The 13,608-nt window shown below is 36.2% G+C and overlaps 1 protein-coding gene across 1 annotated transcript; it reads left to right on the top strand.

Annotated features, from left to right (window-relative positions):
* The first annotated feature begins 4,647 nt into the window (after positions 1 to 4,647).
* ankrd16 (ankyrin repeat domain 16) lies at positions 4,648 to 12,821 on the top strand. Its single transcript, XM_053508099.1, has 7 exons — positions 4,648 to 5,130; positions 6,984 to 7,204; positions 8,507 to 8,549; positions 10,781 to 10,889; positions 10,989 to 11,150; positions 11,282 to 11,360; positions 12,485 to 12,821. Exons 1-7 carry the CDS (start codon positions 4,793 to 4,795, stop codon positions 12,646 to 12,648), a joined length of 1,116 nt encoding a protein of 371 aa, XP_053364074.1. The 5' UTR covers positions 4,648 to 4,792; the 3' UTR covers positions 12,649 to 12,821.
* Positions 12,822 to 13,608: the final 787 nt, after the last annotated feature.

Here is a 13,608-nt window from a genome sequence, read left to right as displayed (position 1 = left end):
AATAAATAAAAAATTATATATCATATACACTACTGTTTAAAAGTTTTAGAACACTTTCTAACTCCATGATGGTTCCTGATTTTTATTTCTTTCTACATTGTAAAGGAATGCTGAAGGCGTCCAAATGCATTCATCTCCTTTGAACAGTTGATATTGAGATGTCTGCTACTTCTGCTCTGTAAAGACTTTATAACGCCTCTAATCTGAGGTGCTGTTAATTGGTCATTTTTTAGGCTGATAACTCTAAATGAACTTCTCGTCTGCAGCAGAGGTAGGTTTTGGTCTCGCCCTCCTGGGACGGCCTTCATGAGAGCCAGTTTCATTATGGTGCTTGACGGATTTTGCAAATGCACTTGACAATACTGTTCTTGCAAGAACTATTACAGAAAGGCTGACCTCTGTGTCTTAAAATAACTGTTGTTTTCCTTATTGTAATGTAATTACCTAATCCCATATGTGTTATTTTATAGTTTTAAAATCCCCAGTATTGTTGTAGAATGTAGAAAATAAATCACTAAACAAAAACAAAAAAATTTGCAAGTGTTCTAAAACTTTTGAACGGTAGTATATATATATATATATATATATATATATATATACACACACAGTATATATGTTTATATATGTATATTTATACACACACACACACACAATCCATCATTATTAGAAGTTAGATTTAATATTGGCTCATTAGCATTTTAGTCTGTTTTGGCCATATTGAATTTGTTTCAAGCAAATGTTATATATTTGATTGGTAAATAACAATATATTTTACTATATTTTAAATAACAATTAAAATAAAATGAGTGGTAAATGGAAAGTTCAGGAATATAAAGCTGTCTTGCTTCTAATAATAAAATATAGTATTGTTTAAATATCATCCAACACATTTAAATAATGAGCCTAATATTATATTGTTCAGAAAATAATATTTACTGAAAGGGTCAACTTGGCATATGTTAAAATAAGGACTGGGTCAGTTTTGTTTACTGAATATTAAACCAGTTATACTCAGTGTCTTTATTAATTTCTTACGTTGCCATATTTTAAATGCGAAAGTGTGCACTTACATAATGTGCCAGTTTTTTTGTTGTTTTTTTTCAAATGAATTTAATTTTTCATTAATTTTTTTTAACTACTTCAACATTCACAGTCTTGATTAGTGGATGCCATAGTCATTATAGTCATTACCCTGGATATATCAAAACCAGACTCATAAGTTCATTTGGTCCAGGAATACGAATATGGACGCCTGGTTACAAGGAACTTTTAATCTGTGCCATACTTTGGCCATATCCACAAGATGTAAGCAGTTCTATGCAACCTCAATGCATCTGTTATATCAACTATTTATGTGTCAGAGAAAGCATTATGAATAAGAACTCTTTTTATATTTTTCTATGCTTTTATGTACGCTCTTTTGGTTTATTTTATTTTTTTATTTAATGGCTGATTATTTAAAATCTTACTGCTATAAGAATTATTTTATGTTATGCCGCACTAACAGAAAAAAATAACACAACATCACACCTTTACATTTCATCTAAGATTTAGTTTCCAAGAAAGATCCCATGAACATACATTTACATAAATATCGACATGTAGTGTGGGGTTGGTGATGTACACCGTGTGTTTACAAAGGTCTTGTGAGCCGCTTTCACATTTAAACATAATCATGTCAGTTAGCTTAAAGTTTATCCGCCATGTCATGTATGAAATATTTTTATAACGGTCATGTACAAACACATTATGCACCAACGGCTCCTATGAACAATAGTCCATGCATATGTTTTCTCTATCCAAATAATAATATCCATATGTTATCATAGCTTCTCCTTTAAAGAGTCAGTGCATGTTTTCCCCACTTCATCACTAGCATATTTAAAAAAGGAGTATTTCTTATCCTGTAAATAAAAAAACAAGCTTTCTTTTATACACTTAGGATCTTTTGTTAATTTTCCAGTTCAGTATAAAGCATGTATGAAAGCAAGCAGCGGAGTGAGCAAGACTCTTTTGATGCTCTTGAAAACATGTTTTAAGTGGGAAGATAATCTCCACGCTTGCCTATGACCAAGCTGACCCAACCTGCACAACAGACACAGACAAACTGTGTTGAAACACTTGACCCTGTTCACACTGGTAGTATCAGGACACCCGTGATGTACTCACTTTGGATGTTGCATGTTTTGTTGGTGATTTGTTCATATTATTTTTGTGTCCAGATTCTGCTCTACAAAAAGAAAGACAATGCGACTATGGGGGGAAATAACTAAGATTATTATCTAAAGATGTATGCTGACTGTACAAAGATATGCTTGTATAATCTGTCTGGTTTTCCACTCAATGTAAACTGAAAAACAAACAAAAAAAATCTAATGTCATGGTTTTTGTGGTTGTACACAAACGGTATTGAAAAATTATGCAAATTGTGCTGTACAAAAGGCTGTTGCCCTAAATAGACTAAATATTAAATGATATATGTAAAATTCTCAAAGAGATTGAGTCTTCTTTGAAACACGTTTAAATTCTACTGATTTTGTTATACTGTAGATAGATAGATAGATAGATAGATAGATAGATAGATAGATAGATAGATAGATAGATAGATAGTCTATGAATTACTGTCTGACAGGTAGATGAATAGATAGATAAAAATGATTAGTGTTCCCAACAAGCAAACAGTGTGTATTAAGTTAATAATATTTATGGAGAACAGAATTAAGCTCCCTGTGCTCTCTTATGTCTGTTTGCATTTTCCTTCAAGTTCTCTGAATTCCTCACTCCTCCTGAAAACATGCTGATATACGCGTAGGTTGTTCCTGGATGTGAATGTGTGTTTGCTTGTTGCCCTGCAGTAGACTGGCATATGATTCGAGTTGTTCCTGGTTCACATCCAGTGTTCTTGGGAAAGTCTGTCGATCCACCAACACCTGACCAGAATTAAACTTTTAGTTTAGAAGAAAAAGGATAAAAAGGAATGAAATAGGAGACGATATTCCAATGTATTTTCCTAAGTGTTGTGTTTATAAACACATAGATATACACATAGTTTTCTAGTATTTAAAGTTAATAACAATGTTAATAACACTGCATCTCAGGTTAAATAGACTTAAAATGGCAGTGTTTTACAATTGATGTCTTCAGGAGCTCCTAAAGTTGAATTCCTTTTTAAAAAGCTTCTTAATGCATGTTAATACTGAAGACAGTGAAATTATAACATAACAAATGTGAAACTATGTATTCAACAAAAGCATGTTTAATAAACAGAATATGTTTTTTATATTCAATTTTTTAGTCTTTTGCTTTTATGACAGCTTTAGTCTTTTGCGTTTATGACATTCTTGTCATCCTCTCAGTCAACCCTATGTGGCACCCTTTCTACGTCTATCACAGGCATAGCAGTTACAGTAGAACCAAAAATCTTACATTTGGACTCATCAGAACTAAGGGCAGTTTGCCACTGATCGAAAGCTTTTCTGCTTGTTGTTCTTCTGAAGTAATATTTCTTTGGCACAATTCAACCATGAAGGACTGACTCACACAGTCTCCTTTCAGTCAATGTTGAAATATGTCTGCCGATTGAACTCAGAGAATAATTTATGTGGACTCTAATCTGAGATGCAGAGGTTAAATCAGCAGTTTCTGAGGCTGGTAATTCTAATAAACTTATCCTCTGCAGCAGAAGTAGCTCTTGTTTTCTTTTCTAGAATGGTTCTTATTTGATAGTAACCAATTTGATGGTTTTGGCGACTGCACTTGGGGATGCGTTCAAAGTTGTTGAAATGTTTTGACTTGACTGACCTTCATTACTTAAAGTAATACCCATCCTTCTGCTGCAGAAATTTAGACAACTGCTAGTCTAAAGCACATTAAGGAGGCAAGAAATGTCACAAATAAACTCTTGACTAGACACAGCTGTGAATTGAACGCCATTCAAGGTGATTACCTTGTGAATCTGATGAGAGAATGCCAGTGTGCCAACAAAGATACAAGTAGCTACTTAGGACAATCTCATCAGCTATAGCCAGGTTTTATCCTGGTTACAATTTATCCTGGAGCCTATACCAAGAGAGTTAGGGCACAAGGTGGGGTACAACCTGGTGCCAATCCATCGCAGGGCACACACACAAACATTTACATACTACAGGCAATTTGTGAAGGCCAATGAGCCTGATCTCCATGTCTTTGGACTGTGGGAGGAAACTGGAATACTCAGATGAAAACCACCAATCATGGGGAGAACATGCAAACAGATCTGAGGTGGGAATCGAACCCAGACACTGAAGATGAAAGTGACAGTGCTAACCACTAAGCCAATGTAACTTGGACAATCTAAAATATAAAACATTCTGGACTGTTTAACACTTTTTTATTTACTACATAATTCAATATCTCTTCTTTCATAGTTTGGATGTCTTCAGTATTAGTATACGATTTTAAAAAATAAATGAAAAAAATAATAATAAACAAAAAAAAAAGGAGTCCGTACTTTTGACTAGCAGTGTGTGTTATTGTTTAGAAAAAAAAATTAAAAAAGAAATTAATGTGTCACTACAGGCGTCTTGTAACTACTTAGCATGTTAGCATAGAGAAGAGTAAGCCATATTGTTTTACTTTGAAAAGAATTCTCCTGCTATTGTCACTCCACCGTGTGGTGGTTGCTGCTGCCTTCACATATAACAACATAAAATATTAAACTTATAATACCCATAAGAGAAAAACTAGTGTGTCTTATATGTTTGTATGGATTATAACCACAGCTGCACGTTTGTGTTAACACTTTAGTTTTAAAATGGCGGATGAAAGCGTGTGTAAACTCTTAATCAAGCTGACCCAGGATGGACATTTGTGTAAGATTAAAAAGCAAATAGAGGCGACGAGCGAAATCAAACAGATAATTTTAAATGCACATTTGGGGAAATCTGGAGACACTCTGTTACATTACGCTGCACGACATGGACATTTAGACGTCGTGAAGTATTTTGTTGAGGACCTGAATATGGACGTCGAGCTTTACAATAACGACTACAAGCGCGCTTTACACGAAGCTTCTTCCATGAGTCATGAGCAATGTGTTCGCTATCTTATCGAGAGAGGTGCAAAAATTGACTGTCTGAAGAAGGCAGACTGGTAAGTTAAAAGTTATAGTAGTTTTTAACGTTGATTAGACCGTTTATTTTCGTCGCTTTTTGTTCACTGGTGATGGGAATTCTCGCTATTTTCAGTGAGTCGAATAAGTATGTTCGGTTCGCTGATAAGAATCGACTCCCAAACGGTCGTTTTAAACTGGACAAAAATTACACTACTATGATTGTCAGTGTCTCATGTAATTAACTGTGGCAACAAATTTGGAAAGATTTTTACATCGATCGCATACAGCTACTAATAAATGTATACTAATGTATGTCTTATTGAAAAGAACCGACTCATGTCGGAAAAGAACCGACTCATTTCCATAATAATATTTTTAGTTTTTTCGCAGATCATCAGAAACAGCAGAAACAACCTTAGCACTTGTTTAATCATAGTGTTGTAGAGTTGTCATATCTGAATTAGGGAAGTGTTCATTATTTTCTCTAACAGCTGTTAGAGAGTTGTGCTCTTGTAAATCACATCGTTATATTAATATACAGTACACTACCTGGACAAAGGTAATTGACCAAACCCTGCAGTGACATTGTATCCAAATACATATACAGTACTTTGATATGGAGCTGGTCCGCCTTTTGCAGCTCTGACAGCACTAAAGATATATTCTTCACTCGCAGGAGATATAGTCTTCTTGGAAGGCTGTCCACATGATTTGGGAGTTTCTGTGGGAATTCATGGCCATTCATTCTGTAGAGCATTTATGAGATCAGTGACTGATGTTGGACGAGAAGGCCTGGCTCAAAACCTCCATTTCAGTTCATCCCGAAGGTGCCCGATGGAGTTGAGGCCAGGGCTCTGTGCGGGCCCATCAATTCCTCCACTCCAAACCACTCTTTGCAGTTCATGTCTTTATAGTCCTTGCTTTGTGCACTGAGACACAGTCATGTTGGAATAGAAAAGGACCTTCCTCAAACTGTTGCCACAAAGTTGGAAGCATAGCATTGTCCAAGATGTCGTGGTATGCTGAAGCGATAAGATTGCCCTTCACTTGGCATAAGGTGAATTCAATAATTAAAAGGTTTGGCCAAATACATTTGTCCATACAATGTACTTCTTTCGTCTATTTGTACACACAATATAGTCTAATAGTAATCTAATTTAAAAGGTACTGTTTGGCAAAATATAATAAGTTATATGGTCAAATTTTCATTAAAGACTTTCTTTAGGATTTATTAACGTCAACAACATCAGTGCTTAGTGACAGTCATTAAGTTTTCCTTCACATGGATGTCTTCAGTATAGAGCACTCCTTGAATGCTTCCTATTTTCTCACGGTTGTTACAAGCTGCTTTTTAAAATTATTTAAGGTTTATAGCTGAGTAACATATGTACAGTAAGCAATAACATGAACTTGTTTTGTTGCCTGTTTACTATAAAACTGCTGTAAAATTGGGACTTGCGTTGAAATTTGTCATGAATGAAGACGTAAAACCCGAATTACATTTACAGAAGACTTCAAGCACAGTATGCTGATAAGACTCTTAGCCGCAGTCAAACATTTGAATACTGTACTGTAAACATTTTAAAGGAGGCCATACGTCTGCGAATGACAATCCCGGCCAATGTGTTAAAAGTTCAGAGCTCACTGCATAAAAGTCCTACAGTCCTAAATAAAACTGTCCCTCTACAGTCCTAAAGGAAAGTTTACTCATTTAATAGTTTTCGTTATTCCGCACAATCAAAAGTCCTGGTTGGACTTGAAACTGTGTCATTGCTTAATAAATAGAAATTATAATTGCGGCCAAATTGTTATTGTATAAAGGAAAGAAAACACCTTTGTGCACAGACTTATTGTATAACACAAACATCAGATTTTTTTTAATGCTTTCTAGGACTCCTCTTATGATGGCCTGCACACGCCATAACCTTGAAGTTATCAAAGTGCTTCTGGACCATGGTGCCGACTTGTCTCTGCAGAATAAAGACGGCTGGAACTCGTTCCACATTGCATGCCGAGAAGGCGATCCTTCCGTGATATCGCACCTTCTGCACACCAGGCCGGAAGTCTGGAGGACAGAGAGCAAGACACGTCGGACTCCTCTACATACCGCTGGTATAACAGTAGTGTGTGTGTGTGTGTTTTACATGCAGGCAGCAAATAATGCACTCTTGTAGATAATTAGACCTGTACATTACAGTGTCAGAAATTATAAATAACTCTTATGATTACAATATACAGTAATGAAATAATAAAAAATACAGGATACATGTGACACCATGGCATCAGACCTAAACATGAAGAATTATTTCTAAATAAGAAGCTGGGTGTTATTTAAATGGTAAATGATTGTCATTTCTAAAATTATCACCATGCAACAAATCCTAAATTGTATGTGTAATACAACAGACTTTTAATATCAGTATTCTATAAGTGGCATCTAGACACTGCACAGCATTTTATACAAAGGAGTTGCTCACTGCTGTATATTTAACCTTTTAAAACCCTGGATTGCCATCTGTGCCACATACCTACGTAGTTTGTCTCATTTAGGTTTGTCTGACACAGGAGAACCGAGCTCGGTCAGCAAAGTGCCATAACGGCCTAATGTCACCCCTGTTCCTCATTGGAGTCATGCTAATGAGAGAAAAAAAAAACATGGACAATGAATAGGCAGGTGGAGACAATCGCTTATTATCTGCTCAATCTCCATGACTCATAGTCTCCATGTCAGCCAGTGCTTATTGGAATAAACCCTTATAAAAGTTTTGTCAGGTTCTGCAAATAGTACCATGTTAATGAGGAAAAAAATAATAATAGGCAGGTGCAGACAATGCATATTTATCTGCTCGTTCTCCACAACTTTCAGTCTCCATGTCAGCCAATGCTATTGAGAAACTTTTTGTGTTTATGTTGGTTTATTCCACTGGTAATAAAGAGTTACCATATGTGCCATGTAACTCCATACACTATTATAATGAATGGATACTCTTAAGTAAAATGTTCACATAGATGGCACAGTAGCCTCGCACCTTTAGGTGCGGGTTCGTTTCCCGTCTCGGGTCTGTGCAAGGAGTTTGCATGTTCTCCCCCTGTTTGGTAAGGTTCCTCACACATTCCAAAAACATGCAGATTAGGCTCCCAAATTGTCTCTAGTGTGTGGATGAGTGTGTGTATGTGTGTACGTGTGTGCCTTGCAATGGATTGGCGCCCCGTCCAGGGTTCAACCCGTACCTCGTGCCCTAAGTCTCCTGTGATGGGCTCCAGGCTAAAATGAGATATCCAGATAAAATGAGGTGTTTAATCAAAGTGAAAACCACTAGCACTGTTTAACGGTTGAATAATAAATTCAGCTTCCTTAATCTTTCTTGTGTTTCTTGTGTCTTGCGTGTTTTGTTTTTCTTTCTTGTGTTTTAGCTATGCATGGCTGTCTGGATGTTGTCAAGATTCTTCTTGAGAGGTCAGTGGTGATATTGTGATAAAGACGTCATAATACAGTACGTACAAATAATCGTATAGTGTTATGCTACGTATTGAGAACATGATACCTGTAAGTCTACTTCTTGCAACTCATGCCACACCACCAAGTTGTGGATTTATTTCTGCATCGTATTTTACAGAATTATTAAAAACATGATTATTTCTAATTACTAAAACATTTTGATAGTAATTACTCTGTGTTACTACTTTAGAACATTGTGTAAAAGTTTTTTTGTAATTTATTTTTAAAAAGTGAAACTCATACAGTATATTCTAGATTCATTACACATAAAATAAAATATTTCAAGCTGTTTTTGTTTTAAATTTGAACATTACAGCTTACAGTTTATGGAAAAAAAGAATCTTAAAATATTAGAATATTTCCTAAGATCAATCAAAAAAGGATTTACAATACAGAAATTATGAAAGTATAATTATTTATGTACTTGTTACTTAGTCAGGGCTCCTATAGCACGAATCAAATTCAAATTTTATTTGTCACATACACAGTCATACACAGTACGATCTGCAGTGAAATGCTTATACGACAGCCAGTGACCTTAAAAAAATAAAAGCTTATGCATAAGAAATAAATCTGAATAAAGAGAAGAGAAATACGATGGAAAATAAATTAAACTAGTAAAATATACTGTACAAATAAGGACATAATAAAAATATAGCAAAATATAGAAATCTAGACGAAAAAATAGAAATTTGTAAACGTTTAGAAATGACTGGGGGTGTGCAAATATGCATAAAAAGTGACTTATTAAAGTGTCTTGTGCAATGGTCCAGAAATAAAAATATAAATATGTATTGCAAGTGTGCATGAATGTGTCCATAGTGGCCATGAATGCCCAGTCAATGTTGGATGTTAAAAAGTTGGTATTAGTCCTGTGTTGTGTTGTGGTTGAGAGACCTTATCTCCTGTGGGAAGAAGCTCCTCCTCAGTCTCTCTGTGTTGGCCTTCAAGGAGCGGAATCGCTTCCCAGACCGCAACAGAGAGAACAGTCCATTGTTGGGATGGCTGAGGTCCTTCACGATCTTCCTGGCCCATCAGTGCAGCATGACATGGAGACGATCGCCCTGTGCAGTGTTAAGGCATTATTGTAGGGCCATTATTGAAGGCCAGGATGCTTTAATAGCAGCCTTTAGCTCGTCTGTATTATTGGATCAGGTGTTTCTAATCCTCCTCTTGACAATATCCCATAGATTCCCTACAGTGATCGGGTCAGGTGAGTTGGCTGGCCCATTAAACACAGTACACAGCGAAGTCCCCAGGATTGACTTACCACCTATAGTGTTAAATTACCACAATACAGTATTTTACAGTATAGATCCGGTTTGCCTCAAATGAACTCTGGAATTGTTAAATCAACACTGAAGGATTTACTTTGTAATATCATGGTCAGGCCTGACTTCAGCCTCACTCCACTCATTGAAGCTCTTCCAAGTTCTTGAATCTGAACTAGACCAAGAGATATACCATATTTGAACTTTAATAATAGTAATTTATTCAGACTAAAACTGAAATATTATAATATTTTGAGATACTGGATCTTTGATCTTCATGAGTTTCAAGGCTTAAAATCCAGCCAGGCTCGATTCCCATCTCTGTGTGCATGGAGTTTGCATGTTCTCCCCATGCTTGGTGGGTTTCCTCCATGTACTAAGTTTTTTTCCCCACTGTCCAAGGATATGCAGGTTAGGCTAATTGGCATTCCTAAACTGTCTGTAGTGTGAGTGTGTGTATGTGTGTGTGCCCTGCGATGGATTGGCACCCTGTCCAGGGTGTACCCTACCTCGTGCCCTAAGTCTCCTGGGAGAGATTTTTATTTAAAGTTGTATCATCACTTATGTTGTAACAGCTATAAATAGTCTGCCTCTCTTTTATTTCTCTCGAACTTCATATTGAAAATTATATTGCAGTTTGGTATGCTGCAGAGAAAATACACAGAGTAAAGCCATTTCTCTTGAAGACTTTCTTGTTTATTATTATTTTTATTATTATTATTATTATTATTATTAACACCAGCACTAACAGTGAAGACTCCTTCCAAAAGGAAAAAAAACAAAACAAATCTACTCTCAGGGCCACCTTTAATCTTGTTGAATGATGAATCTTGTGTATCCGTAATAGATTTGTATTTCCTTTTATTGTGTTGGAAAACAGCAGTGAAAAGCCTGACAGATTTCTTTTGTTTCATCCAGATGTGATTATAAGCCTGATGAAAGAGACAGCTGTGGAGTTACACCATTTATGGACGCAGTGAGAAATGGACATCTGTGTGTAGCCAAACTGCTGCTGGAGAAACATCAGGTATAAGATACTGTAACCAATTAATAAATAGGTTCAATTAATAAATAAAACCAACGTTAAATGTGTGTGTGTGTATTTTTCATTTTTTATTTTTACCAGGCTTGTCCAAATGCAGTAGATATTCTGGGAACGCAGCCACTACACCAGGCCTCTGTAACAGCCCAAGAAGAGGCACTGCGATTCCTCGTACACGAGCTTGGCATCGATGCGAATATACGAGCTACAGCGATGGAGCTTACAGCTCTTCATTATGCTGCCAAGGTCAAGTCATTTTGAACAGTTTCTAAAAGATTAGACAAATCTACATATAAAATGGAAATCTCAACAGTCTCTAATGGTAGTGTTTATGGTAAATGCTTTTGGAAAATTTACTCTTCTGTTGGAACTTTCAGGAAGGACACACGGACACCATAAAAACCCTGCTGCAGTTAGGTGCTGATCTTCACGCAAGGGATAAGAAAGGACGGTCAGGTGAGAAGCTTTTATGCCCAGACTGTTTGGTAACATTGAATTTTTACAATTCGTTTGATTCATTTTACATTGCATTAATTTTTAAGCACACCAAATTGTACGTGTAGGAATTTATGTCTGGTTAGAAATTTGTCAGCTTTTCTCTCCCCACTGTTAAATTTTTCTCTTTTTCTTCTTCTGTTTAGTTTACTTTTCTCCAATGAATTCATTGTTGATTTGCCAATATTCTTTCTTCTGATTCTTTTTTTCTCCTCTTTTCAAAAGTGAGGCTGAAAAAAAAAGTGAGCATTAAAAAAAAAATAGTAGACATGGCTTGCTGGTTTTAACCCTTTATGCGTCAAGATGAAATATTGCAGATTATAGTAGAGTACCAGCTAATAGCACATCAATACTGCTATGTTTCAGTTCAGTCATTCTGTAAGACTTTTTGACATTGCTCTTTCATGGAACTACTATTTTTTTTATGATAAAAGATTTAAGCCAGGACAAAAGAAATAAATGCATTTTTCTTTGTGGTTATTAGTAAATGAACAATCATCTAGTATGTATAACTCACGGTGACACGGTGGTGTAGTGGTAAGCACTGTTATCTTGCACCTCCAGGTTCGATTCCTCCTAGGTTCGATTCCATGCATGGAGTTTGCATGTTCTCCCCTGTGCTTAGTGGGTTTCTTCCGTGTACTCCGGTTTCCTCCTACAGTTCAAAGACATGCAGATTAGGGTGATTGGCAATCCCAAATTGCCCATAGTGTGTAAATGAGTGCGTGAGTCTGTCCAGGGTGTACCCCGTAACATGTGCTAAGTCTTCTTGGATAGGCTTCAGCCCCCCCGCAACCCTGTACACAGGATAAAGCAGTATAGACGATGAGTGAGTAAGTAAACTGAAGTAAATTATAGTCACTGGCACTTGAGTGCTGCTGTTTATTGAGGAAATTACAAGGAACTAAGATGGTAAAAATGGGATTATTAGGAGCTTGGCTTAAAAAACCCTGTTGAATGTCACAATATTTTATATGGTTTTGCAAATAGGTCCGACAACCAATGTTTGCAAGACATGTTTTTACACCAGCTAATACAAACTGGTTAAAGGTGGACTTTAAATCATTCTTTTCTCTAATTCCCAGCTTTACACATGGCGTGCATCGGCCAGCATGCGATCACAGCTCGGACTCTGTTGCAGCTCGGACTCACAGATACAGCGGACAGCACGGGCACTACAGCTAGACAACATGCCAAGAAACCAGACATAACCAGAGTGTTTGAGACACCGGTGGAGCCAGAACCTTAAAAAAAATCTATGCAGATTAATTGTATTGTATTATAATTCTACAGAAATTCTGTACAAATGCATTTAAAATGAATGAAGCACTTTTTGTTTGGAGTTTGGTGGAAAATCATTTTTAAAGGAGCTCTTTCAGAGGAAGATAATGCTGAATAAAATATGAATAAAATATAGTCATAGATACTATTTATAATTCATATGTTTGTTGTTTTTTCTGCATTCATAGATTTGATCAGCCAAATAGCAGACCATTTTGATTAAAAGCACTGTAAGAAGGTGCAGCAAGGCCAGAGGCCTCTTATGAATCATTTAAAATTAAGGTACATTAGATAGTCTCTGAAACAAACTGCATGAGACATAGAATACAGGACTTGCAAAAACCTGTGCAAGTTACTGTGAAGTAAGGCTTCAACTAATCACCTAAAGAATCTGTTAATAAACCAGGATTTTCTAAAAACTAATTGGAGAAATGAAATGGTCGATGTTAATGAAAGAATAACATCGTACGTTTTTCTACTAAAGGAAAATAACAGTTGCTTTGTGCTTTGGTTTGTTTGACATGTAGCTTCCATGGATTCCATGGTGAACCTAGTAAGACAAAAGAATTCAGCTTGTTATTTTATAAAGCCTGTGTTAAAAAAAAAAAATCTATTGGTTTCGCACAACCTCGCACATCCAGGGTCGAGGGTTCGGTTCCTGTCTCACTTCTGTATGGATGGAGTTTGCATGTCCTCACTGTGCTTGGTGGGCTTTCTTCAGGTACACTGTTTTCCTCCACAGTCCAAAGACATGCAGATTAGGTTAACTGTCAGGACTGCTGTTACAGAAAATTAATCAACACCTTCTGACCAATCAGAATTAAGAAAACTACAGCACTATGTTTAATAATGTTTACTCTTTACTTGCTTGTATTTTACTCTGGTAACTCACTCACTCATCTTCTATACCGCTTTATCCTGTACTGTA

The sequence above is a fragment of the Clarias gariepinus genome, chromosome 12 (genome assembly GCF_024256425.1).
Source record: "Clarias gariepinus isolate MV-2021 ecotype Netherlands chromosome 12, CGAR_prim_01v2, whole genome shotgun sequence".
In the NCBI taxonomy this organism is placed as follows: domain Eukaryota; kingdom Metazoa; phylum Chordata; class Actinopteri; order Siluriformes; family Clariidae; genus Clarias; species Clarias gariepinus.
The sequence above is the reverse complement of the archived record's forward strand: the minus strand, read 5'-3'. Positions and strand labels throughout refer to the sequence as shown.